This window comes from Pseudoliparis swirei, chromosome 6 (genome assembly GCF_029220125.1).
Source record: "Pseudoliparis swirei isolate HS2019 ecotype Mariana Trench chromosome 6, NWPU_hadal_v1, whole genome shotgun sequence".
NCBI classification, from domain to species: domain Eukaryota; kingdom Metazoa; phylum Chordata; class Actinopteri; order Perciformes; family Liparidae; genus Pseudoliparis; species Pseudoliparis swirei.
The window spans coordinates 14,737,960-14,762,648 of NC_079393.1; the positions used below are offsets into that span (position 1 = coordinate 14,737,960).

Sequence of the window (24,689 nt, forward strand, 5' to 3'; positions counted from 1 at the left end):
ACCCTGAAGGTCATGTTGTTGCTTCTTCCTGTGTGTCGAGTAAAAGGGAGGTTTCCCCGATCAGTGTCACTGCCTGGACGTGGACAGCTTCCCTGCCCCCTCCTCTCTGTCTCATACTGCGGGTATATGAGGTCTAATTTCTGGGACAGATGTTTCTGTTATTGTCCCAGGGTTTCCCACTGTTCATGTGTGTGCACGTGTGCATCTAGGTTTGCATGTGAGGCCCCTTTACTTTTTCTTTGTCAGGCCTCCAAGGGCCTTCACTTTAAACAGGATATGGCAGTTATCTGAAAACCATGGTGACAGAGCGGTCTTCCTGTTAGTAAAGGGAAGGCCTTAAAACTGATCATAGTGAATCTCCTGTGGTAGAGGTTTGGGGGATAATCTTTTCTGGGCAAGACAAAAATATGAGATGTATAACCTGCTCAATGATAATGTGAATAGAAGAAGAACGTAATTTACTCATTGCTGTTGTGAAGAATGTAAAGGCAGTCTTAATATCAAACCAGCAGAGGAAAGGAGAAGATGGTAAATAATTGCATGTCATTGTAGTGTACATAAACACTACCCTCTCGTGTGTGACCTACTTGTGAATGACTGTGGGTTTACACCAGCAGTACACCCACCATATGCTGAAGCAGTGTATGTTCAAGAGCCCATTGGTTAAATGTGAGATACTTGTTGAAATCATCAGTCCTTCTTTTTTTAACATCAAGCCACAACATTCTTCTTTTTCTTACTGGCTCCAACAGACGTAATGCATTCTTTCCACTCTGTGTCCTCCCTCATGTCTGACCCAGCAACAGTTAGGGCTTATAACCTCATTGCACTGGTGGAGAAACCACAATATATAACTCAGTAGTCTAAGTAATATTCCACAATTCTGACGTGTTTTGGAAGAGATTGCCATTTGAGTAACTGTAAGCAACGTTGTGAGCTGTGTGCACATTACAAAAAGGGTGTGTGCAGGTTGTTTGCGTAGCTTAAATAAAGCTGGATGATTTTTTGATTAAAATCTAGGAGACACTCCCACTGTCCTGTCTGTCTCTGAAATGTGTCAGTTGGGGGGACGTAATGCATTTTCATTTTCCTGCCTGTTCCTTTTTTCACTGTGAGTGTTCAGCCAAAGTTCAGCTAATTCAATCACTGCTGGATGACTCACACTAGTGTCCCTTTCTGCACAGATGCAGACACACATGCACACACGCACGCACACACACACACACACACAGACACACACACACATACACACACACATACACATGCACCATGATGCCTGGCTGGATGAGGGTTGTGAGATAATTGCTGCGTCAGCCTCTCAACGCACTTCTGAAATAATCGCTTGTTCCCTAGCTTCATAACCCTCTCTCCCTGTCTCTGTTTTTATAATCAGCTAATGCACTCTCATGCTATTTATTCTCTCTATATTGATATTCTTTTTCATTGACTTTACCTTTTGCATTCCTTATTTCCTGGTGTCTCTTATATTACCAACCCAGACATTTCCCTTGTTATGTTTACATGGTTAGCAAAGAGACAAACGACACACGATAATAATGACTGTGACTAATACTTTTAATTTTAATAATTCTTATAGTGTTAACATTTTCTCAGGGCTGCCTCTGGCATTTGTCAAGATCTTAGTCATTTTTTGTTATTCTTGCTTATAATTACAGTTAATTTTCTTCTTATATTTCTGCTACCACACACCGACTAGTCACAAAGTGGAATCCGACAACAAATTCCCTTCTTTTCAAATGAAAAACAATTCAGTGGAGCGAACCAGATGAGATAATAACAGACTGTCTGTAATTTCCTGCCTTTGCATGCCTGCATGTGTGTCTGTGTTTGCATGTGTTTGCATGTCATGCAAAAAGATCAAGATACAGTCACTTAACTGCAGTCCTGGGATGTTGTCGCAGAGACTGTTATTACTGGTCAAGCCACCCAGATTTATTGAGCTTTACTGTACAGAGCCTTTCCACTTAGCCTAATGACTGCCAACAGGAATGAGAGCAGATGGCTCCGTTACAGTACAGGGAGGGTGAAATATCCACGGAGGTGGACAAAAGTGCCCAATACTGTCTATTTCATCACTCACACCACAGACTCATTAGGGTTATATGTGGCTCTTTGTGGCTGGACACTCCATAATTTCTGCACCACATATATCTTCAAGCTATTAGGAGCACTGTTTTCATGGATACACAAATTGACGACTGCACCTCAGGAGACCCATCTGTTCAACTCCTAAAATTTGCAGACGACACATCAGTCATCGGCCTCATCCGTGATGATGACGAGTCTGCATATAGGCGGGAAGTTGAACAGCTGGTCCTGTGGTGCGGTCGCAACAACCTAGAGCTGAACACGCTTAAGACTGTGGAGATGACAGTGGACTTCAGGAGGAGCCCCCCAGCACTGCCCCCCCTCACCATACTCAATAACACTGTGTTGGCTGTGGAATCCTTCAGGTTTCTGGGATCCACAATCTCCCGGAACCTGAAGTGGGAACCTAATGTCAACAAAATCATCAAGAAGGCCCAGCAGAGGTTGTACTTCCTGCGCCAGCTTAGGAAGTACAACCTGCCTCAGGAGCTGCTGATCATGTTTTACACCGCAGTTATAGAGTCTGTTCTGTGCACCTCAATCACTGTCTGGTTTGGATCGGCCACCAAACTGGACCAGAACAGACTCCAACGGACAGTCAGGTCTGCAGAGAAGATCATCGGTGCCAACCTGCCCACCATCCAAGACCTGTACACCTCCAGAGTCAGGAAACGGGCAGGAAAGATCACCGCAGACCCCTCCCACCCCGGACACAAACTATTCAAACTCCTCCCCTCTGGTAGACGCTACAGATCACTGCTCGCGAAAACCTCGAGACACAAAAACAGTTTCTTCCCCCTCGCCGTCTCACTACTAAACAATAACCCACTGTAGCATATATATTTATCCCTTCTCTTCTCGCACTCTCCACTTCTTCTTGTATATACTTAAGTCACTTTACTTCTTAGACCGTTGCACTGTTTTGCACTGTTTGCACTGTTTGTTCTGTTCTGCACTACTTGTTTTGTTTGTTCTGTGTTGTAATGTACATTTTGTGTAAGCACAGAGACACTTTACCAAGACAAATTCCTTGTTGTGCAAACTACTTGGCCAATAAAACCGATTCTGATTCTGATTCTGATTCTGATTGATGAATTATTACTTGTACAATGACTAAATACAGGCATAAACACTTTTTATTCTTGTAACTGCACACATGCAGTATAAGCAAACTCAAGTAGTCCCTCACAGCGTGGACATAAGCTAACAGGTTATTAAGTTCATCATAAACTGTGAAGAAACTAAACAGACACAAATAATAAGGTTTGAATGTGGGAAGTGAGCAGGCCCGGGTGAGCTCCAGCAGAGCTAAGTATTCCTCTCCCTGTCCGTCCACTCGTCCGTCTCTCTGCGTGTTTGTGTGAATAAACTGAATAAGCAGGATTTCCAACACATAGAGCAGGAAGGCCCTTCCAACAACATGCACACACACCACGACCACAGGAAATCAAGGTCAGTGTGACAATTGTGTGCATGTGTGTGTCAGACAGAGAGACAGAGGAGGTTCTGTCCTTACATTACCCCCTGGTGCATCATAATCTCCACCATTTTATCGATGTAGGGGATTATTGAAATATCTGTCACTGGAATAAAGAATCTTCAGTTGTCAGGTTTACTGTGCTCTTTGTGTGGATAATACAACTCTTTGAGAACCTCATGGAGCAGATGTTCTCTTGTTTTCTCTTTTAGTGTGTGTGCATGTGCTTGTGGCACAGAGGCATAGTTAATTCTTTAAAAGCACCTAAAGTACTGTGCTGGGTTAGTAAAACATTAATGTCAGTGTTTGGTTAACTAATGCTGCCTGTTGATCCACCGGCCATATAGGAGTGTATATACCTGACATATAGGAATGTATAATAAAAGGCATAGGGTATATAGTATTTGTATACATGTATGCAATTAGAATGTTGTTGTGTCAGATTAGCTCATATTAACAAATTTGAGGTCATAGTTTTTATCTCCTGACCCCCACCCCTAAAATCCGTTCTTTGTAATGTTATCAGATGGGGTTAGAAAACAAAAGACAGAGGGATTGACTGCAGATGGGGATACACACCCTCTCCTGTAGGTCTACTGGCACACACTACTCACATTTTAGCCACGCTTATAGACACAATGTACGCACCCAATCACATTATTAATCGGGCACTCAACTCTATCCGTTTACCCATTTGTACCCCTCCCAGTGCTTTGCCCCAAGACTCATCGCCAAGGTAACCGGCAGCACTCAGCTCCTCCCAGACATCGTGGCAAGGTGAGTGAACACACACACACACACACACATCCACACACATGCACACATCCACACACACATACACACACATGCACACACACGCACAAACACACACATACACACACACACACAAAGTCATACACACAGAATGCCCATCATTTCCTCTGGATCACTATTTTCTACAAACAGACTACGATAGGTTTTCCCAATTCCTCATGGACTGACAAGTTTTGGAATGACAATTCTTTCATAAAGACACGTTAACAAATTGAGGGCACAACCGTGTGAACCTGGTCATTTCCTCACACGCAGAGTAATTATTTTTACAAATATGTTCCTCTCCCCATAAAAATCTAAGTTGTTTTTCCATCAGCACAGGACAGCTCTAGCCAGAACTTTTTCCATTGTCAAATATGTGCACAACAACTCCAGCATGCAAGAGAGCTGGAAGTGGACGCGGGAGCGGAGAGAGAAAAGAGGAGGAAGCTGGTGTTGTTTTCCGTACCTGATAACCCTCCATCCTCTGTCTCCCTACCGTCCGACCTGTCAGACGCTGTTTCCTGGAATTCTGATTCCTGAGGGTAGTGCTTGGTAAGGGAACACAAAGAAATACTGTCAGCCCATCACTGGATAACAAACACATCAATCTAATCGGCATGACAAGTCACACACGCATGCCTGCTTGAGGCTGAACAAAGCAAGGTGTAATTATGGGGCCATAAAGAATGTAAGACCAGGGATCTTAGCACACTGGCTAATTTTAGACACACATGATGTCACATATTATTGTGATGCATAATGTACAGATGAGGTATTTTAAATTGTCCTAATATGGTCATAGATGGCTAATCAGCTTTTTATATATTGCTAAATGTCTGCATGCTACACAACAATATATCGCTGTCAGATACATTATGAAGTCGGTGTAAGGATAACACGTGATTGTCCTTTAAGGGAATGTATCTTTGCTCTCTGTCATCCTGTTCAACCACCCACACATTTGCATAATAACAGTAATCTTTTACTTCTGTGTGTGGCTCTGTGTGTGTGGCTCTCTCTCTGTGTGTGTGTGTGTGTGTGTGTGTGTGTGTGTGTGTGTGTGTGTGTGTGTGTGAAATAGAGTAACACTGACAACTTTGCATGATTGTTTACGATTGAACATTCCTTTAATAATTGTTCCTGTGTGAACGGTGCCGAATGCATCGATATTAGTGATTACTGCTCTGGATGTTGGAAGTGTCCCATAAAGTTGTTCGGCGATAAGATACAGGGCAGAGATTAATGCAACAACCGTGACACTGATATGAACACACACACACACACACAAGTACACATGCATGCACGCACGCACACACACAGACACACACACATACACACACACACTCGCACACACACCTACACACACACACACACACACACACACACACATGCGCACTCATAGATAAAGCCTCAGGACCCAGGAGATCAAAGCTACATGTGTTGCTGCGCTGGATATCTAAACAAACACACGAATGATAAAGTCAAAAAGTTGCACCATGTGGAATGACACGCTGGACTGGTGCATAATAAACCAAAAGTCTCCTTCTGTTAGTCATGCTGAAACACTCTGGACACATTGCACAGCCGTTTCACAATATGCCTGTCAGTAATTACCAGTATTTTCACATGCAGTCCCTTGAGCTCTTCCACAGAGAGGGCATTAATTAGAACCTCGAGGGTAGGAATCACTAAGGATTTGAGCTGTGATTTGTGAGGGGTCAGCGGGTAAGAAGATCCTGCCCTACAAAGGTTAATGCACATGCTCAGATCATGCCTGTGCTCCACTGGATACTTAAAAAAAATAATATCCTGCTGTCAGGATCAGACGTCAATGAATAAAGCACCATGGGTGTTGCACGTGTTTAATTAATATTTGCTTTTTTTGAGTAAACATTGTGCAACCTCTTCTCTGTTTACACAGGAAGTGAGAAAAATATGCTCAAAAAACCAGTTTTGAAATTCAATCTCACGCAGTACATCAATGGCTGTGTTGGGGGAAGGCCTAGCTGTATCCATTCACAGTCTAGAGGTGTCTACTACAAACATGCACTGCACTGTTTAGCAGCTTTGCTGCAGTTTTAAAGAGAGACGGGCACAGGCTAGTTAAATTGTTGAGCAATGTTTACAGTTGGCTCAAAGCTTTTCGTCGCCTAAGGAAATTCTCATACCAAGCTTGTATACTGCAACAATAAATCAACCATATGCTTAATACTCACTCAGATCGTATTAAAGGTGACGATCCTCTGGTATAAAATAATCAAGCCACCAGATGTCTAAACATCTGCTGAGGAAATGTCGCAGATGAAGTAATCAATTGTGTAAATTCCAGGATTCCTACTAAAACCCGCCCCTCCTCCCTCTCATTCTTCTGCAGTTTCCACTGCTGATCAGCATTATTGATCAGTGCCTGGGGAGCTACGGCTTCCAGAAGGTTTCATCATCTTCAAGGAATACGGAGCCACATCTTGAGCTTCAAAACAGTTTTGCCAGTTTTAGTCAAGACTGTATAGCTGACACATAATGTATATGCATGTACACAAACAGGCACATGCACGCACACACAGTACACATACACACACACCCACACACACACACACTCTCACACACATAAACACATAGAGAGTCATAGGCACACATGTGTGTGTTTAGAGAGATCAGGATTCCCAGATCATGTTAAACAGGAGCTGAGGACTCATTTCACTGACATCTAATCTGCAGTCACTGAGCACTGTGACCGCAAAGTGGGTACGTGAGTGTGCATGTGTGTTTCAAAGGTTTACATGTCAGAAGAAGATTTTGTAGTTTTCTGATGAGAAGTGATTCATAAAATCCTGAAAGGGGAGGATCATGGTCTACTTATGCCAGACACAAGTAATAACTTAATTTGGATCTACACCCACCTTGTGGTGATATAATGTAATTAGGGCTGTCAGCGTTAACGCGTTAATCTATGCGATTAATTTGGCCGCGTTAACGCACGGATGAATCAGTCGGGTTCGGCTGATTTGTCAATCCGTTTCGGTAAAACAACCAATGAACACTGACAATGAGCCTTATTTCAGAGCTGAGATTGTTCTGGAATGTTTGATGTATAACACGTGGGGGTGTTTTTTTACTAATCTGATGTTTCACTGAAGAAACAATTTATCATAATGTAATACATTAGATCGACAAACAACTGCAGTAGACAAAAAGATTTTACTCCATAACTGATTAGCTTCCTGTCAAATTGATTGCTGTCACATTGAATTACTATATTGTTTTTATTCTTACCTCAGACTGTCTGGTAATAATAGATGGTCTTGGAATTTGAGGATATTGCAGCTCCATCTCCGGACTAAATTCTTCCTCCACATCGTCCTCTGAGATCTGGGAGAGGCTAAAGGAGCCCGGAGGGGACTTAAAGCATGGGCCGTCATCTGCGTCCTGCAGGTAACAGATAGAGTTTAAATTGGTACCATTTACTTTTATGGCTCTGGTAGAGTGGTCGTAGATACAGCTGAGAGTCCTCTGAGGCTGTTTGTGCTGCTGCTCTTGTGGGCTGCATGGCAGGGCTTCTGGTTGAGATACAACCGGGTCTGCTGCTGGAAGTCCACTGTTATTTCTGCTTTGTCTGGAGTAGTTTGTCTCTTGAGCAGGTGCTGGATCAGTGTTAACGTCAGATGGATGACCAAAACAGTGGCCCAGAGAGGAACAGGATAGTCCGTGCATGCTGTGGGATTCAGAAATGACTAAAGCAAACAGAAAAATTAAAAGCTAGACATCAGGTGTAGCTGGAGTATTCCAGCGTGTGGGTCAACATTCGGCAGTTAATCTGGAGTAGCATCTTGTCCATCATTATACTTGAGCAGAGTATGAACAATAATCTGAAGGGTATATCCATAATTTCCATAAAGTGGGATGAAGTAAAATGGTAAGGTAAGAACGTGCCAACCACTTCCCACACTTTTGAAGCTATACGTATGAAATGGAAACATCTCTTTATCCAGGGAAGACATTCAGTTAAATCCATGCCAACAAGTATCCTCAATAGCTGTCCTCCATTTCAGCATGTCTTCTTGTTATGTCACAACAGCATACGTTCTCCACTTGTCCAACAGCTGTTTCAGTGCATCATCGTTTTATCCCAGACTTCAACTTAAAAGTCCAGACTGTGTGGGTCATCTCTCGGTCAGTAAGCCGATCTCTCATTTCATCATCCTCTCTTTCTCTCACAGAAAATAGATTCCCAGCCAGGTTGCCTTTTGGTGGCTTCAACCATTATCTCCAGGTCGAGACTCACTCTCTCTTCAGCCTTTCATTGGCCCTTGCCTGCTTTCCTGACAAGCGATGTGTGTGTGAGAGTCTGCAAGGTGTGTGAGAGTCTCTGGGTGTGTGAGCTGCACTGTGTCAGAGCTGGGTGTCTAATTTCTTGACCAGGTTGTCCCTGGTTTGTTGTGAGTTTGGGGGCAGGGGTTGGGCCACAGGGACTCTGGTTACCACCTGACTCAGGGTCAGTTGCTAATACACTTGCCCTATACACTTCACTACTATTAATTAATGAACTCATCTGATCACAGAGCAGTGGCTTAGAGTGTAACGATTATTGGAGTGTAACCGATGGTTGAATATGAGAGTTCAAGTTACAGGCAACACCGTAAGCGATAGCCATCATATGAGAACGAGAGAGCAGGGGAGAGAGAGAAAGACCCAGCTACCCTTGGGTGACGGCCTAAATATACTTAAATATTTATACATGACATAACGCAGACTTGCATCAATAGTTTATCCAGCCGGGTCGACTGGTGAATAGTTCTTTTGCACAGAACAACATCAAACAGCATTATGACAGAAATACTGAGCATGTGGTTGTTAGGTTACTGCATGTGTGCAGTTTTGGATTGGTTCCCATAATATGTATTCAATATTTAACTATAGTAGACATTATTTGGATGCATAGTTGACAGGCACATAAAAATCACATACAACTATGAAAGATGAATTACACGTGCACTTTTGGTCCAACTGATACATTGGGAGGCAAGTTCAAATGATTCAGCTCAAGTTTGGTGAGTTAACTGAGATTTAAGAAGAAATACAAATGGTTTCCAAAAATAGGATAATGTACAAAAACAGCATAATTTACTGCCACGTTTCTTACAAAATTACAATAGGGCAGCAAGCTTGGTTGACATAATTGCTGTGAACAGAAAGGGCCATATTCTTATATTCTCAGTCACACAATAACACATCGCTTGAGTGGCTTTATTTCATTCTACCATGCATGATACTGTATGGCGCATTAAGCCTTATTAGCGCAGTTGTTATTGCTTTCATTTGAATCAACTATTGATTCCCCAACAGGAGGCATACGCGGACCTCTTAAAATAGTTTGCCTTATGGCTGCAGCACCAGGTCCTAGCAGCGGAGGACATGCTGCTCACTGAGCGAGACCTTCACAGTTGCAAATAAGCCATTTATGTCTGAAAATCATCCCCCTCGCACTCTAAGAGGCAGACATAACACCGCAGTTTAAGTGCTCCATCTTGCAGTCATGATGAAGAGTCGCAGCATGTGGCTTCCCTCTGGCGGCCAGTGACGTGGACTGCAAAGGACTTAGGAACAATACACAGGATCTAATCGAGGTGTTTTCAACATACAGACGAAATGCAGCCTTTTGCTTTCTCGATGTCTATTCTCACAGCAGCATCATCCCAAACAACGATCCCAACCGAGACTGTTGACGTGCCTATTTGTATTGACATCTAACCCAAATACACATAGGCTTAAAAATATTGTGCAGATTTCTTCCTTCTTTTCTCACATCAACAATAACAACATGTTTTCTTCTTCTGAGCGACGTCATAAGAGCGTCGGAACCGGTGTATACCCCCCTCCTGCGAGCAAACACACGCGCACGCACAATGAGAAAAAAACAACAGACGCAAGACTACTTTACCTTCAAAATAAAGTGCCACGATGGTAAATCTTAAAACAATTAGACAATATGGACATTGGTTTATGTTACATAAAAACAAAATTGTATTATAAATGAAGTGAAAAAACAGGCACATAATAATAAAATGGGGACCGTCGATTTCTCCGCGCGTGCATCGCGAGGTTGACTTTGAAAACCGTAACCGGAAGTACTCTTTTTTCCTGTCGCGCTTGATTGTGATGAGTAAACCCTGAGGCTCACAGTCTGAGGATAGTCGCAGGTGGTAAGGGTAACAATCCGCCGACCAGAGGCGACAGAAGCAGGTGTCGGCTAGCTGCGTCGGCTTTAGGATCGGCCTCACTCCTCCATCCCGCGTCGCCCCCTCGATGATCCACAATGCGCTCCTCGGCTTGGTTCGTCACCAATTACGCTCTCATCCTCTGCACGCTCCGGTTGATTGACGGGGCCAAAGGACATCGACTGTGTAGCGAGGTGAGAGATACCACAGATCAATAAAGCTCCATCCGGTTCCACTGCTGTTTGAATGGTTAGAGCTCACGAACGGAGATGACAATTAGAAAAAAAACGAAGCACAGATAGGCGAGTTGGTAATCGACGTCAAATACGATCAACAATTGATGACACGTTCCCGGTCTAGTTATGGTGTACTATTTGACTTGTTCATCATTTGCTGCAGGTGTGAAGGCGAATGCACGTTGAATCGTTGCTGTCTTTATTTTTTGAACAACACACATCTCCGATGAGGTCTGGTGTATGTTGAACTTCACCACTCGAGTGCTGTTCAGGCTGTTATCAGCTTCCTGCACGGACTGGCCTTTCCTTCCCTCTGGTCAGGCTCAGCTCAACACCTCCTAAGTCCAGCCTGGCAGCTCAGTCTCAAAGCGGACAGAAGGTCCCAAATAGAGCAGCAACATTCCTTTTTCGTTATTGGCTCAATCTGTCCTTTCACACTGGCCGGGAGGTGATGCAGCTCTCCAGTGAGGGGCTGTATGGTGCAACATTTTCTGGAATGACAAAGCATGACACCCGAGCTGTTATCTTGGTCTTGATTTCATGAAATGCATTCAGGAGTAAAGATTCTCAAGCTGAGATTAGTATTAAAGACTTTAACGTCAATGTTTGACCACAGCTCTTGTAGGAGTCACAATAGATAATTTTACTGCAACAGAGTTCAGAAGACAACCATATTCTTCACATTTCTCATATCTCAAATCACTGCAGCTGTAATTTTAATACCTTGATTTTGGATGAAAGTTTTGCTCAATTCTGCCTCTTTTGTTATCATCACCAGTGTGACAGCTTTATGTCCAGACCTACAGACACCAATGAATACCAGTCTGCACACAGCAGCCTGCAAGTGCTGCAGTGTCAACATCTGGTTTGGCTCAAGGTGCAACATTCTGTAAACTGTCAGAAATGAATGGATTTTGCACGAGATGATAGATTAAAACTATAAAAATCTCATCATCAAATGCCTGACTTGTCATACAGAAAATGTTAAAAAACTGCTGGTAAAATGCCTCCGGCTGCTCCCCCCCCCATGGTTCCCATCACCGTGGAGATGGTATGTTGAGCATCCATAGGAGAAGAGTGGTTGTGACTTGAGAGATAACGCAGCATAACAGGCGGTCATGTTTTGAAAGCCCAGAGCAGCTAGTTACACTTAATTTCAGTGCTGGTTGCTAAAGCAGCAGCAGCCTTTCAGTCTGCTCCGATGCATTCTCCACCCAGAATGAGATGACTCAGGGCTCTGGTGTGGGTGGAGGTCTCTTGTGGTGTTTACTGACATGCCTATGACCTACATTTGCTAATTGTTTGGTTTCAAGACTGTTGTGACGCCTGATTTCTAATGCAGATGTTTTGTTTGTGTGTAATTGGCAGACGGAATACTACTATGAGTACACAGAGTGTGACAGCACAGGATCTCGGTGGAGAGTGGCCATCCCACAGAATCCCGGGGCTTGCACTGGACTACCAGAGCCAGTACGCGGCACAGAGTGCAGTAAGTTTACATTGTGTGTGTGTTTGAGGATGAATATATGTATAGTACTCTCAGAACAAAACACAGTGTCACATAATTGGCCTTTGCTGAATCATTGATGGGGCCATGTAGGCGCTCACATATATGGCTGTAATGTGTGGTGATATATGTTGGTGTTACTCCAACATCTATCCAAATAGAGCATCCTAGTTATAATTGAATAGAATAAAAAGACAGTTGGTTGAGAGCGTTTGGGCTTTTGAATGGACACACTTATTCGTAGGCCAAATAAATAATCAGAATCATCAGATTTCCATTTTGTAAAAACACACTAATTTCCTTGAAGGTGGTGAATCCAGTTTGTTCTTTTGTTAGACCTCCGTGGAACAGGTTCGTCCTGCGCTGTAACAACACATGATGAAAAATAACGTACAGGATCGTGTGCATGTTGACGGACTGATAGTGTTCTCATAATATGAATGGATCAGGATGGTGAAAGGGCTCGCCCTTCCTTCCACATTGCTTCTCGTTATTTGCCTCTTCACGTTGAATTCCTCACCTTTTTGTTATTTTTACATTTTCTGTTTCCTCCTTCCTCCACATTTCACCAGACGAGTGTTTCCCCATAGCAATTGGACAACATATCTTGCATTAGATATGACGATGCCATGCATTGCAAGTTAACTGTCGCCAATTAATGATGTGACCATGAAAATGAACTCAAATCACACCAACAAGCGCTTCCTTCGGGTACACGTTAGCATACACCTGCTTTTATGTGCTACACAAATTGCATACGCACACGTCATTTGGCATTGGTTGTTTTTAAAGCATAGTGAGGCATCACAATTACATTTCACCAGCTCGGGTATGAGGAAAAGCTGGCGCTGTCGAACATGGGCAGGTGCAGAAGACATGAGGGCTGCTCGGTGAGCAACAAGCGCTGCGGCAGACACGGTGTCTAACAGGATGTCAGGATTAACTTCCCTGATCACTGGGGCTACAGTGTACTGAATGCAGCGTGGCTGCATTCAGTACATTCATCCTGCACAATATTGTGTTGTTTTTATTTGTAAATAGTGTGTACTTGTGCCTTTGCATTCCTGCTGAGCAGCATTGCCACTTTTTTCACACACACCCCTGTGTGTGTGTATGAATATAAAACATCTTGTTTCTTTGTCAACTTCAGTCGGCCATTCTACATTGTGTGTCAGATTTTTGCAGCAGACATCAAAGACGGTCGGGAAATGACTCCTGTTCCTCTTCTTTCCACCCCTCTGTACCATGCCTTTCGGTTTCCTCCAGCCTTCTCGTGCGAGGCGGGGGAGTTCCTCGAGATGTCGGCTCAGGAGTGTACCCCGTGTGCGGCAGGAAGCTACTCCCTCGGAAGCGGCATCCGCTTCGACCAATGGGATTCCATGCCTGCTGGATTCAGTAGCCTGGCAACCTCGCTGGAGTACAATCCCCACAGAGACGACAGGCTCACCTGCAACAGGTGTGCGGTCAGGACGCGAGAAAGAACTCGATTTGGATCGCGAGTGTAAAATCAACTGTGTGTGTTTTTCCTTGCAGCTCTACCTGGGTGCCTCAAGGAAACTATCTGGAGTCCAACAGGGATGAATGCACGGTCTCCCTCATCTATGCTGTTCACCTGAAGAAACAGGGCTCTGTCAGCTTTGAGTACCAGTATCTAGACAACAACCTGCTGTTCGAGTTCTTTGTGAGTTTCAATTTCAACTCTTTTGTCTTTTTAGTCTATCGATGTTTTAGTGGATGCTGTATGTGTGTACATGGTGCGTTTGTGTTTACACTGTCAGTGTATACACAAACACGTACTTCAGTGACGTGAGGTTCATGGTAGGTGAGGCACTGACTCCTTTAGTGTCAGATTTACAAATATATAAACCCAAAAGGGTATCTTATTCGATTGGCTACTGGTTATTTCATGTCTCATCAGCATTCTTCACACAACACACACGCACACGGTACATATTAAAGATATATAAAGGTAAGAAAAAGTTTGAAGCAAACCTTTTAGATCCGGCGTTGGTCTACCTGTGTTAATCACGTCCACTTTTGACAAAGTCCAGTTTTGAGAATTTTTTAAACTGAGATATATAATCCTCTTCTATGTTGGCAGTCTGACGTAGCAAAATACAAAAACAAACGGACTTGACTGGCCTGGCGCCTCTGCGTAGAAGAAGCATGCAGCAACAAGTACCCGTTGGCTCACGAGCGCCCGCTTCAGTGAGGCAGAGTATTATCTGCCTCACCCTGCGCCTTTTCACTGCGGTTTTATTTCCCATCAGCAAAACTAAATATGTCACTTACAAACATTAAACTGTAATGGTTAAAGACCTTAGCCAGACTGTGGAAAATCAGGGCAAATAAACATATCTGCAAACATTATATTGGCGACATGCAGAGATACGGCAACCCGCACGGGCCAATTGCATGCATCAACCCAGCTTGTGATGGATTGCGCAATCAGAGGTGAGGCTCGACTCGTCGCCTCAACTCTCGTTTCATCCTGTATTTGAACAGGAAATAGGCAAATTCAGCGATTTTGACGATGAAATGTTCGAAATTAGTCATACATAAAGATCGGTGGACAAATATTAATATATATTTGATGTTATCATTATTTTTTAACTTTTTTTACTCATGATGACCCCCTGACCGCACGTCCCTGACGTACTTCAGTATTTCAAAATCTCAAGCAATTCACTTATAAATATCCTTAAATGTAATGGCATAGTACTAATGCATGAATCCAGCATCACGCTATACTAGACTCTTAGGAGGCCTTTTTCCTGGCCGGCACACTGACTCGGCGTAGCAAAAAAAGCCATCATATTATTATTGGCTGAATGCCAAGGCGCTGCATTGTGCACGCTGGCTCACTGACATGGTGCACTGCTTAAATAGAACGGAGCCATAACTAACATCGACGGTTGTGCCAAGTCCGATGATGAGTTTCTTATTTAGTGTTTAATTGAAGGCAAGTGTGCTGGAAAGATTTGGTGATCCATAGCAAACGGAGGACACTTTTTTATTTATTCTCTATTATCAAAGACATATGTTGTATTGTTCAATAAACAAAACACAATTCTGCCAATAGACAAAAAGTCACATCAACACTTTCATGGTTTTTTTTCTCGGTATCACTCAGTGCATAGAATGAATATCTAAAATACTACACTGCCATACAAGAGGCGGGAGTTTCAGCTGATGGACATTGATTATGTGTGTGTGTGTTTAGATCCAGAATGACCAATGTCAGGAGATGGATCAGGCTGCTGATACAAAGTGGCTTAAGCTCACCAATCATGGTGAATGGGCAACCCATACGGTACGTGTTGCATGCCGTAAAATGAACAATAGCCGGGGAGGACACATCTTTGGCAGCTGGCCTCGCTCGACCAAAATAAATGTGTTAAACAGGATTCCAGATTATTTCCATTTCAATAACATGATCATATGCAGTGAAGGCCCAGCTTGAACATTTGGGCCGATCTTACACATTCGTGCAATTTTGTTAATGCAGCTGCCAGTTCGTCGCTTTGTTTTTTCCAAAAACAAAAATAATTGGAGTTAAATAATGTATTTAACTGTGTGGATATGTGCTACATCTGCATTGTGTTGTAATGCATTTTTATGAAGCAGAACGTGCGGATATAATTTAAATTGTTTTGTTTCTGTTTTGTATCATTTTAGTTGTATTATTTAATTTGTTTTCAGTCCAGTCTATGATTTTAAATTGGGAGGTCTATGTTTGAGTGCAACTCAAACAAATCACTAACCGTTCTTGAATTATTTATGGCTGAAAGCATCAATAGCATTTCCATTCAGTGTTGTTTATTCCATCCATCCAAAGATGCACTTTACTCTGTATATCCACCCTAAATATTTTGTAAACAAGCTCAATAATAATGTTTGATTTTAATTCAGACCAGATTGCTTTTTAGTTTAGAGCTTCTTAGTTTATTTATATATATATATGTGTGTGTGTGTGTGTGTGTGTGTATGATCACCATATAATATAAGTCGAATAAAAAACTAAATGATAATCATACCCTCGATTATAAGAAATGCAAATACATAATATGAATAAAATGAATGTCATTTGCAAGTATTGACATTCATTTTAAGTATTGACATTTATTATTATATATATATATATATGAATGATCGTCTTTGTTGTTGATTTGGTGATTTTAATTAAATCTTCACTAAAGAAGTCCAAATGAAACTCAAAAGTAGGATTTACATGTTGTACTAACTTGTCATTTGCAAGTGCCTTCATCCTTTTAAGTGTTGATTGTAAAAAGAAATGTCATCAGTTATTTTAGGATGGCATATCTTGTTAATTGGCGCTAGATAAAGCAAAGCCTGACTTAAATGTGCTATCTTAACTACCACAATGGCACAGCTTGACTGATAAGACATGAAAACATATGTATTCTAGGTGAACCTAAAATCTGGCACCAACATCCTGTACTGGAGGACAGGTGGGGTCCTGATGAGGGCCAAAGGGGTGAAGCCTGTTTTACTGAAAAACGTTCAAATAGAAGGTCAGTAAGACATTTCTAACTACTGTCTGTAATCAATGCACTTAATAAACAAAGATTTCCCTTCTCATTCTTTCATTTCCTTCTCCCAGGAGTGGCGTACACATCAGAGTGTTTCCCATGTAAGCTGGGGACGTTCAGCCGAGTCCCAGGATCCACTGCATGCGATTCCTGTGCTCGAGACACCTACGCCGGCCACGGGGCCAGCTCCTGCACCCCCTGTAACACCACCACTCAGTATGCAGGTAGGAACACGTGCATGTTGCACAGCATTGCAAACCTACGGTATGTTTATTCTTTGAGACAACAGAGTATAACTGCAGAGCAGTACTCAGTGACACCTTATTGTTATCAGCGCTGCTCACAGGCACAGAACACAGCCACCAGATGGAAAGAGAGCTTGTCACATTAGCCCTTCAGAAGGAGAAACATGCTGGTTCGTTCAGTGTGGAGGACTTGTGTGATCGCAAGGGAGTCGCAGACTTTGCCACAGGATGTATAGCGAGTACGCTCTTGTATTTTTCATAAAGCTTCAATGTTAATTGCATTTTACAATTACATTTTTTAAATATGCTATTTTTGAGGATAGGCGTAATATGTTCGCTGTTCTATACTTCTCAACATTAATTTACTAGAATAGATTTGCTCCTTTTTGAAATTCTGACCTAGTCTAAATAAATAAAATTAATGAACAAACTTTTTTCTCTTACTTTAACTGTGATATAAAGCATTTTCACGTTTAAGATTCCTCGGATTATGCTGTGAATGTGTGTCCTGTCTTAGAAAAAACTCTGAGAAGTGATATTAACCCTTGTGTTGCCTTCGGGTCATTTTGACCCGATTCAATATTGAACCCTCGTGTCGCCTTCGGGTCAATTTGACCCGATTCAATGTTTAATGTCGGTGTTCTTTCGGGAGTCAACAAACAAACATAAAGTACCTCACACTTAAACTTGGAAAACAATATTAATTCTAATAATTTTCTGGAGATTTTAATAGCTGGGGTCATATTGACCTCAAGGGTAAAATATGTTAGTAAATATAAAGGTAACAGGAGGGTTAAACATTGAATCGGGTCATATTGACCCGAAGGCGACAGGAGGGTGTAATATTTAATCGGGTCAAATTGACCCGAAGGCAACACAAGGGTTAAGAAAATTCGAGTCTCCGGCCAAAGCACTCTTGCTTATCTTTACACAATAGCCAATTTGTTTCCTCTTTTGCTCATGTAGTTTTATTTTGCCCTCTCACTACTTTTCTTCTTCAAGCTGAGGGATCTGCTGTCTGTCAGGACAGACCTGCGTGTTCAAGGAAGGACTATTTCCAGATCCACACAGCATGTGACCAAGATGGCAAGGTGAGTGAAAAAGACAGAGTGAAATCCCATCCTGTACTCACAGCTTCTTGTCCATGACCCTACAGCTCTGTAATTTCAGACACACGTCATATATAAGTGGATTGAACCACAAATCTGCCTGGAGGGTGTGGCTGGAGCTGAGTTGTTGCCTCCAAGTGGAGAAAGGGAGCCCTGCCCCCCCTGTAACCCTGGTTTCTATAACAACGACACGGCCACCTGCTCCCCATGCCCACCCGGGACCTATTCGGATGGGATGAAACGTACCGAGAACTCTCTTGACTTATATTTTTTATATTAATATGAGGATTTCCTTCACTTACTTGTGTTCATTGTGTTCATTCCACAGCGTGTGATCGGTGTCCAGCAGGAACTGAGCCCACCTTGGGTTACGAGTACAAATGGTGGAATATTCTTCCTGCAAACATGAAGACCTCCTGTTTCAATGTTGGCAACTCCAAATGTGATGGTATGAATGGTGAGTATATTTGGCAAGTCATAAGTGTCCAGTCGTGATCTCTCCCTCTCTCTCTTTTTACGATCATTCTGGTTCTGAATGCCTCTATTAAAGGAACATGTCTATCTGGTAAGTATGAAGGTGAAGCCAAGAGATAGTCAACTTTGCTTGCAGTAACTTTCTGGAGCCTCTACTGGTTGCGTAACCTCATGGTGACAGCAGCACTCCTGTGCTCAGCTCAGATAGATAGCGAGCTGCAGCTTAGACATGCAAGTGATATTATCTGCAAGACTATAAATAAGCTTTCTTTCACACATTGTTGAACTATTGTTCAGAAATTGAATGTAATATTCATAACAATGTTTGAATGAGTGTATAATCACCTGAAAGCATCGTTTTGTTTTCGTTGACATGGGATGAGCCCTTCATGTCTCCATACGGAGCTGGTCCTCTTCGTGTAGCCCAGGATGGACAAACCAAACACCGGCTCAAGAGGGAGAGCTTTTGCTTTTTTACGTCGCCTGAAGGCCACCGTAGTTCTCCACTCTTGTTAAACTGCGGTAACGTGACACAGAGATTGGAACCGCAAGCCAGCGCTTGACTTCCGTTGCTCCGAAGGATAACCTCTGAGCGAGTCCAACGGAGTTGCCATGATTTAGTTTTCTGTGTCTTTTCTGTTGGAGGGAGGAAGAGAGTGGCGGGTTTTCAGTTGTTTGCAATCTGCAACCACACCGCTAGATGCCCTCAAATTGACACACTGTCCCTTTTAATGTCAATGTTATGTAAATATATATATTTTTTCATAGTTAAGTAATGTAGATTTGTTTTCTAGGCTGGGAGGTGGCAGGTGATCATATCCAGAGTGGAGCAGGGAGCACGGATAATGATTACCTCATCCTCAACATCCACGTTCCTGGCTTCAAGTAAGTACAGCCATGTTTTGTTTTCAGTCTCCATCATTCTCCTTACCCGGCTGTCTGTTTTGTTTTGCTGGGACTGATTCCAATCATCTGTATTTTCATCTGCCGCCAGGCTCCCCACGTCCATGTCGAGCCATTCTGGGACGGAGTTTGGTCGCATCACATTTGAATTTGAAACTGTGTGCATTGCTGACTGTGAGTTCTACTTCATGATGGTGAGATAGCTCCTGACAGATTTGTGCTGTTACATATACATTGTTATATAGGTGGTGTGTGTGGAGTAACAATGTTGTTCTTTAGGATGTAAACAGGAAGAGCACGACAGTGGTAGATTCATGGGAGAGAACGAAAACAAGACAGACCTACACACACATCATGACACAGAATGCCTCGGTTTCCTACACATGGGCTTTTCAGAGGACAAACCAACCTTCAGATGTAAGTATGCTTTAACTACTGGAAATATATAGTGGTTGTTTTTAATGTCTTTATTGTGGTTTTGTGTTTGTGTTTTTAATTTTTTGTTTCCCAGTGTCAATAAATAAGGCAGTTGCTCAAATATGTGTCCCATGAAATCCTTCGTTATAGAAGATTCCTCAGCAAGTTCATAGTAAAGTCCTCTGTGCAGAATTTGGCCACAAAAATTCAGGTTGTGGTTTAACCTTCATTTTAATTGTCTCACATCCAGAAACAAGATGACTCTGAAATAAGTCCTGTCAATTTTTTAAGAGCACATTCAGGCAACAACTGGGAAAGCCTTCAGTCTCGTAAAACAACCCCACACTCGGTACACCGAACACTCCCTACTGTTGGCTAATAAAGATACTATCAGCCGAAGTGTTCGTGCTTAAACTTAACCACCAATCCAACGGGCTACTTTGTGCCCACTTATTGAAGCTTGAATCATTAACTCGTTCTATCATTAACTCGTTCTTTTAGAGCACCTGTTTAGCAGGAATATGAGCATTTCAAGTAAAGACAGAACAGCATCTTATATAAAGTACCTATATTCATTTCATTAAATTTAGCTGTCACTTTTATCCAAAGCGACTTACAATCCAACGCTGTAGAAACGGCTACGGGGAGCAATTCAGGGTTAAGTGCCTTGCTCAAGGTCTAGGGCGGACATGCTAACCACTGACCCACAGTCGCCCCCTACTCTATGTTGCCATCCACTCGTATGTCGGGGTTTTGGTTAGAGTCTCTGGGAAAAAGTTTAAAAACTCCATATGCAGCATTGTTCTGTACTCATTTCTTTCTCTCAGGTACGCCGGTACGTCAACGACGTGGTGCGAATCTACTCCATCTCAGTGAGTAACGCGGTCGATGGGGTGGCCTCCAGCTGCCGGGCTTGTGCCCTCAGCACCCAACCCTCCAGCTCTACGTGTGTGCCGTGTCCCCCCGGGCACTACATTGACGCGCGCACCAGCCAGTGCATAGAGTGTCCCCCTAACACACACCTCGTCCCTCATGCCACGCCGGGCCTGGACGCCTGCCGACCCTGTGGACCGGCTAGCAAGAGCGACAAAGTTAGTTTTTATTTGTCATTGGGAAAGGAATCAAAGTATTGTGAAACCTTTAAAAAAAAAAGTAGTGCACAACCATAAACCGGTGTCCATGTTTATTTTCTATTTATTTTTTACAGGACCACAGTTTATGTTACAGTGACTGTCACTTCACCCACACTGAGGGCAATGCCACTCTGACGTATGACTTCAGCCCCCTTGGGTCTGTAGGATCACTGATGATCGGGCCCAGCTTTACCTCCAAAGGAACCAAGTACTTCCACCATTTCAAAATCGGCCTGTGTGGAGGAAAGGTGTGATGAGATAAAAACGTACACACACATGTAGAGTAAATGTAATAAAACGTTTGTGTGTATGAATGTATTTTGCCCTTTCTATTTGCGGCTCAGATGGCAGTATGCACAGACAATGTAACGGAGCTCGCCATCGCCGACTCCCAGAGAGAGAAAGGGGAGGGAATCAATGCTATCAAGACTTTCATCTGTCAGTCAACAATAATCCCAGCTACTGGACGAGGCTTCCACACAGCACTCTCCTCACAGTCCATTAACCTGGCTGACACATTACTTGGTTAGTGAGCATAAGAGAGCTGCATTTGTTTAGTTTTTATACCACTGTTATTGCTGTTATTGTTGTTGGTCAAATAATATCAGTCATGTGACCGGAAAGAGAAAATCGAAGATGCATTAATTGTACGTACATACATTAAAAGATAATGTCTCTATATATTATCAACAGGAGTGACAGTTGATAGTACACTTGATGGAGTAAGGGTGAGCCCAGAGCTGTACCCCCAAACCACCAAGAAAGTCCCTGATGTTAACTTCTACTACAGGTAGCTCCTATTATTTCAATAATACCAAAGAAACAAATCTAAGAAAAAAACATTGTGCTCTAAGGTCTTGTCTTGCTTTTTTGTGTTTCCCTTTGCTAAGGTCCCTGGAGCCGACCTCATCCTGTGAGTCAGGCCGGAGCACAGTGGTGACACTTCGCTGTAACGCAGAGAGGAGCACTAAAGGAGAGCTCACTGTTCCCAGGTACTTCATCTCTGGCACTGTGTCCCTGATTCCCTTTCCAATATCACCTGTGACCCGTATCTATGCTGTGACGTCGAAGTGACCACTTGTGTTTGGCCGTTGCAGTCAGTGCCCTGCAGGAACATGCGACGGCTGTACCTTTCATTTCTTATGGGAGAGCTCAGGAGCTTGTCCTACATGCACGGAAAGAGACTACCATCAGATAGAGGGCGCTTGCAAGGGAGGACACCAGGTGTGTGTGTTTGTGGACATATTTATTGCACACGTTTTGTGACATTTATGTTGGTTCTTGAGTAAAACAAAAGGTTTTAAAATGAAAAAAATATGCACTGACAGCTTTAATTTGAGGGTGTTTACTCCCATATCCCATTGACTGTGTGACATTTAGAGCCTATTTTACCCCCACCCACCGCCACTCCATCTTAAGTACTTACAGACTGCACTGTATGTGAGGACAATGTGTATGTACAATATTCAGTGCTGAATTTGCTGCTATATGTGTACGTTCCTCCTCAGGACCTGCTGTATGTGTGGACTGATCCAAAGCTGTGCATGGGAGGTCTGACCTTGCCTGAAAAGAAAACATTGCCATGTGAGGGTATGGAGTTCTGGGTACGGCTCGGGACAGGAATGGGAGCTTTCACCGCAGTGCTGCTCGTCTCGCTCACCTGCTACTTCTGGAAGAAGAACAAAAGGTACAATTCCCTTTTTCCTTCTTGCAAGCTTTTATTTTTCTTTCTTTCTTTCCTTTCCTACTACTCTACTTCCTTCCTGTATTCTTTCCTAATTTTATCCCTCCTTATCTTGTATTCTTTTTCCCTTCTTCTTTGTGTTCTTTTCCTTCCCGTCCCACTTATATTCCTTTCTAGTCCACATCACTTCCTCTTTTCCTCTGTCATATTACTTTATTTTCTTTTCCATCTGTCCTTACTGTACCACCAGCGTTCTGTTTTCCTTTATCTCATCATCTCCTCCAAACTTCTGCGATTGTTTCCCTTTTTTCACGTCACACATTTTTTACATCATTTTTTTCCCCTGCAGTATTGATTTAGTCACTTGTGTATTTGCTAGGTTGGAGTACAAGTACTCCCGGTTGGTGATATCTGCCAATAAGGAGTGTGAGATGCCAGGAGCTGACAGCTGTGCTGTGATGGAAGGAGAGAACGAAGGAGACATGGAGGATGAAATCGTGTACACAAAACCTTCTCTACTTGGTAAACTCAAAGCCATAGCGTCCAAGGTGAGTCACATCATCGTTGAACTTCTATCAATCCCACTTTGATGAAAGTCTTTAACTATAGATATAATGTGTGTTTTTCATTTTTCAGGGCAACAGAGAAAACTATGAACATGTGCAGCTAAACTCCTCTCATTCCAAAGCGTTGGTATGGAGCTAAAGAGATGGTACAATGATGGGAGGGATCCATACCTCGAGAATTTCCACTGAACCCCCCGGGCCCCCTTTACCCAACCACCCCCTTTATGAGCTCTCGTACTTGGAATACCATCTGTGTGTTCATACACACAGAAACACACACACATCATGCACCTCGAGCCAGGTTCAGAGAAGTCAAGAACATGGTGGCCTTAAAGCTCAGGATGACAGGGCCGTCCAACTCCAAGTATCGTACTGTGAACAGGTGTGTGTGTGTGTGTGTGATGACACTTCCTGGTAGCATTCTGATGGAAACTGATGTCAGAAAGGCTGTTGGAAGAGCTCAGGGTAAGACGAGGACCTATTTGATTGATGTTCTCTTTTCATACTAGTTGCTGTCTGTGTAGTGCCTAATGCTTCTTGAGGCAGCCATGGTGTAATTTGCAGTCAGCATCACCAATGGTGATTGTGTGTGTGTGTGTGTGTGTCCATCTCCTATCGATGTTTACACAGACATATAAAGCCTCTATCTTCTCATCTGTTTGTTCTTTTGGTTAGTTGAAGTTATTGTAATGAGGAGAAGTGTTTTGCTCACTAAGTGAAAATGAAGATGTCATATTATGCGGATACGGTTGTGTTGTGCACTGTTTATTTACGTCAATTAAATTATGATGAATTTATGTAAAAGTATACTCAACTTGATTGATTTATCTTGTACCAATTATTTAGAGAAATTCTCTGAAGGGCTTGGAGACTTTAAGAGGTTTAAGGGACATTGTGGGTAAGAAATGGATTTTAAGCAAAAAGGTTCTGAATAGTAACTTAAAACCTCAGCTGACTATGTGGACACTATCAGTCCAATAATCTGTCCAGAACATTTATTTTCAAGGAAAATTGCCAATTTGATCCACAGAGCAAATAATGGAAACCATCAACAACACAGCAAAACGTGTTATTACATATACTTGAATGTCAGACATGTAGAATAAATGTCATAATTTTCACACGGCAGTTTACATTGTGTAATCTGCATTTTAACTTCCAGTTTGTAAAGCTGCCTTATGTTGCAGGATTCAAAGATCATGATTACCAGTTACAATGTCATATATTTAAAACTGTGGGAGTAATACAATAAGTTTTAGGTTTTTA

The 24,689-nt window shown here is 42.7% G+C and overlaps 1 protein-coding gene across 1 annotated transcript; it reads left to right on the plus strand.

Annotated features, from left to right (window-relative positions):
- Positions 1–10,562: 10,562 nt before the first annotated feature.
- elapor2a (endosome-lysosome associated apoptosis and autophagy regulator family member 2a) lies at positions 10,563–24,232 on the plus strand. The gene is made up of 22 exons (XM_056417375.1): positions 10,563–10,790; positions 12,201–12,321; positions 13,606–13,795; positions 13,873–14,020; positions 15,563–15,652; positions 16,769–16,874; positions 16,964–17,116; positions 18,140–18,228; positions 18,308–18,488; positions 18,575–18,703; positions 19,515–19,605; positions 19,715–19,817; positions 19,903–20,040; positions 20,868–21,131; positions 21,248–21,421; positions 21,518–21,698; positions 21,867–21,963; positions 22,064–22,165; positions 22,271–22,397; positions 22,682–22,860; positions 23,237–23,405; positions 23,494–24,232. The coding sequence occupies exons 1-22, from the start codon at positions 10,695–10,697 to the stop codon at positions 23,560–23,562; spliced, it is 2,997 nt and encodes a 998-aa protein (XP_056273350.1). The 5' UTR covers positions 10,563–10,694; the 3' UTR covers positions 23,563–24,232.
- The last annotated feature ends 457 nt before the right edge of the window (positions 24,233–24,689 follow it).

Bases quoted from the DNA above. Each gene is read 5' to 3' on its own strand.
- elapor2a (XM_056417375.1), top strand. From the start codon at position 10,695: ATGCGCTCCTCGGCTTGGTTCGTCACCAATTACGCTCTCATCCTCTGC. The intron at 18,704-19,514 runs GTGAGTATATTT...TTTGTTTTCTAG, and splicing joins CAAATGTGATGGTATGAATG to GCTGGGAGGTGGCAGGTGAT. The intron at 22,861-23,236 runs GTACAATTCCCT...TGTATTTGCTAG, and splicing joins TTCTGGAAGAAGAACAAAAG to GTTGGAGTACAAGTACTCCC.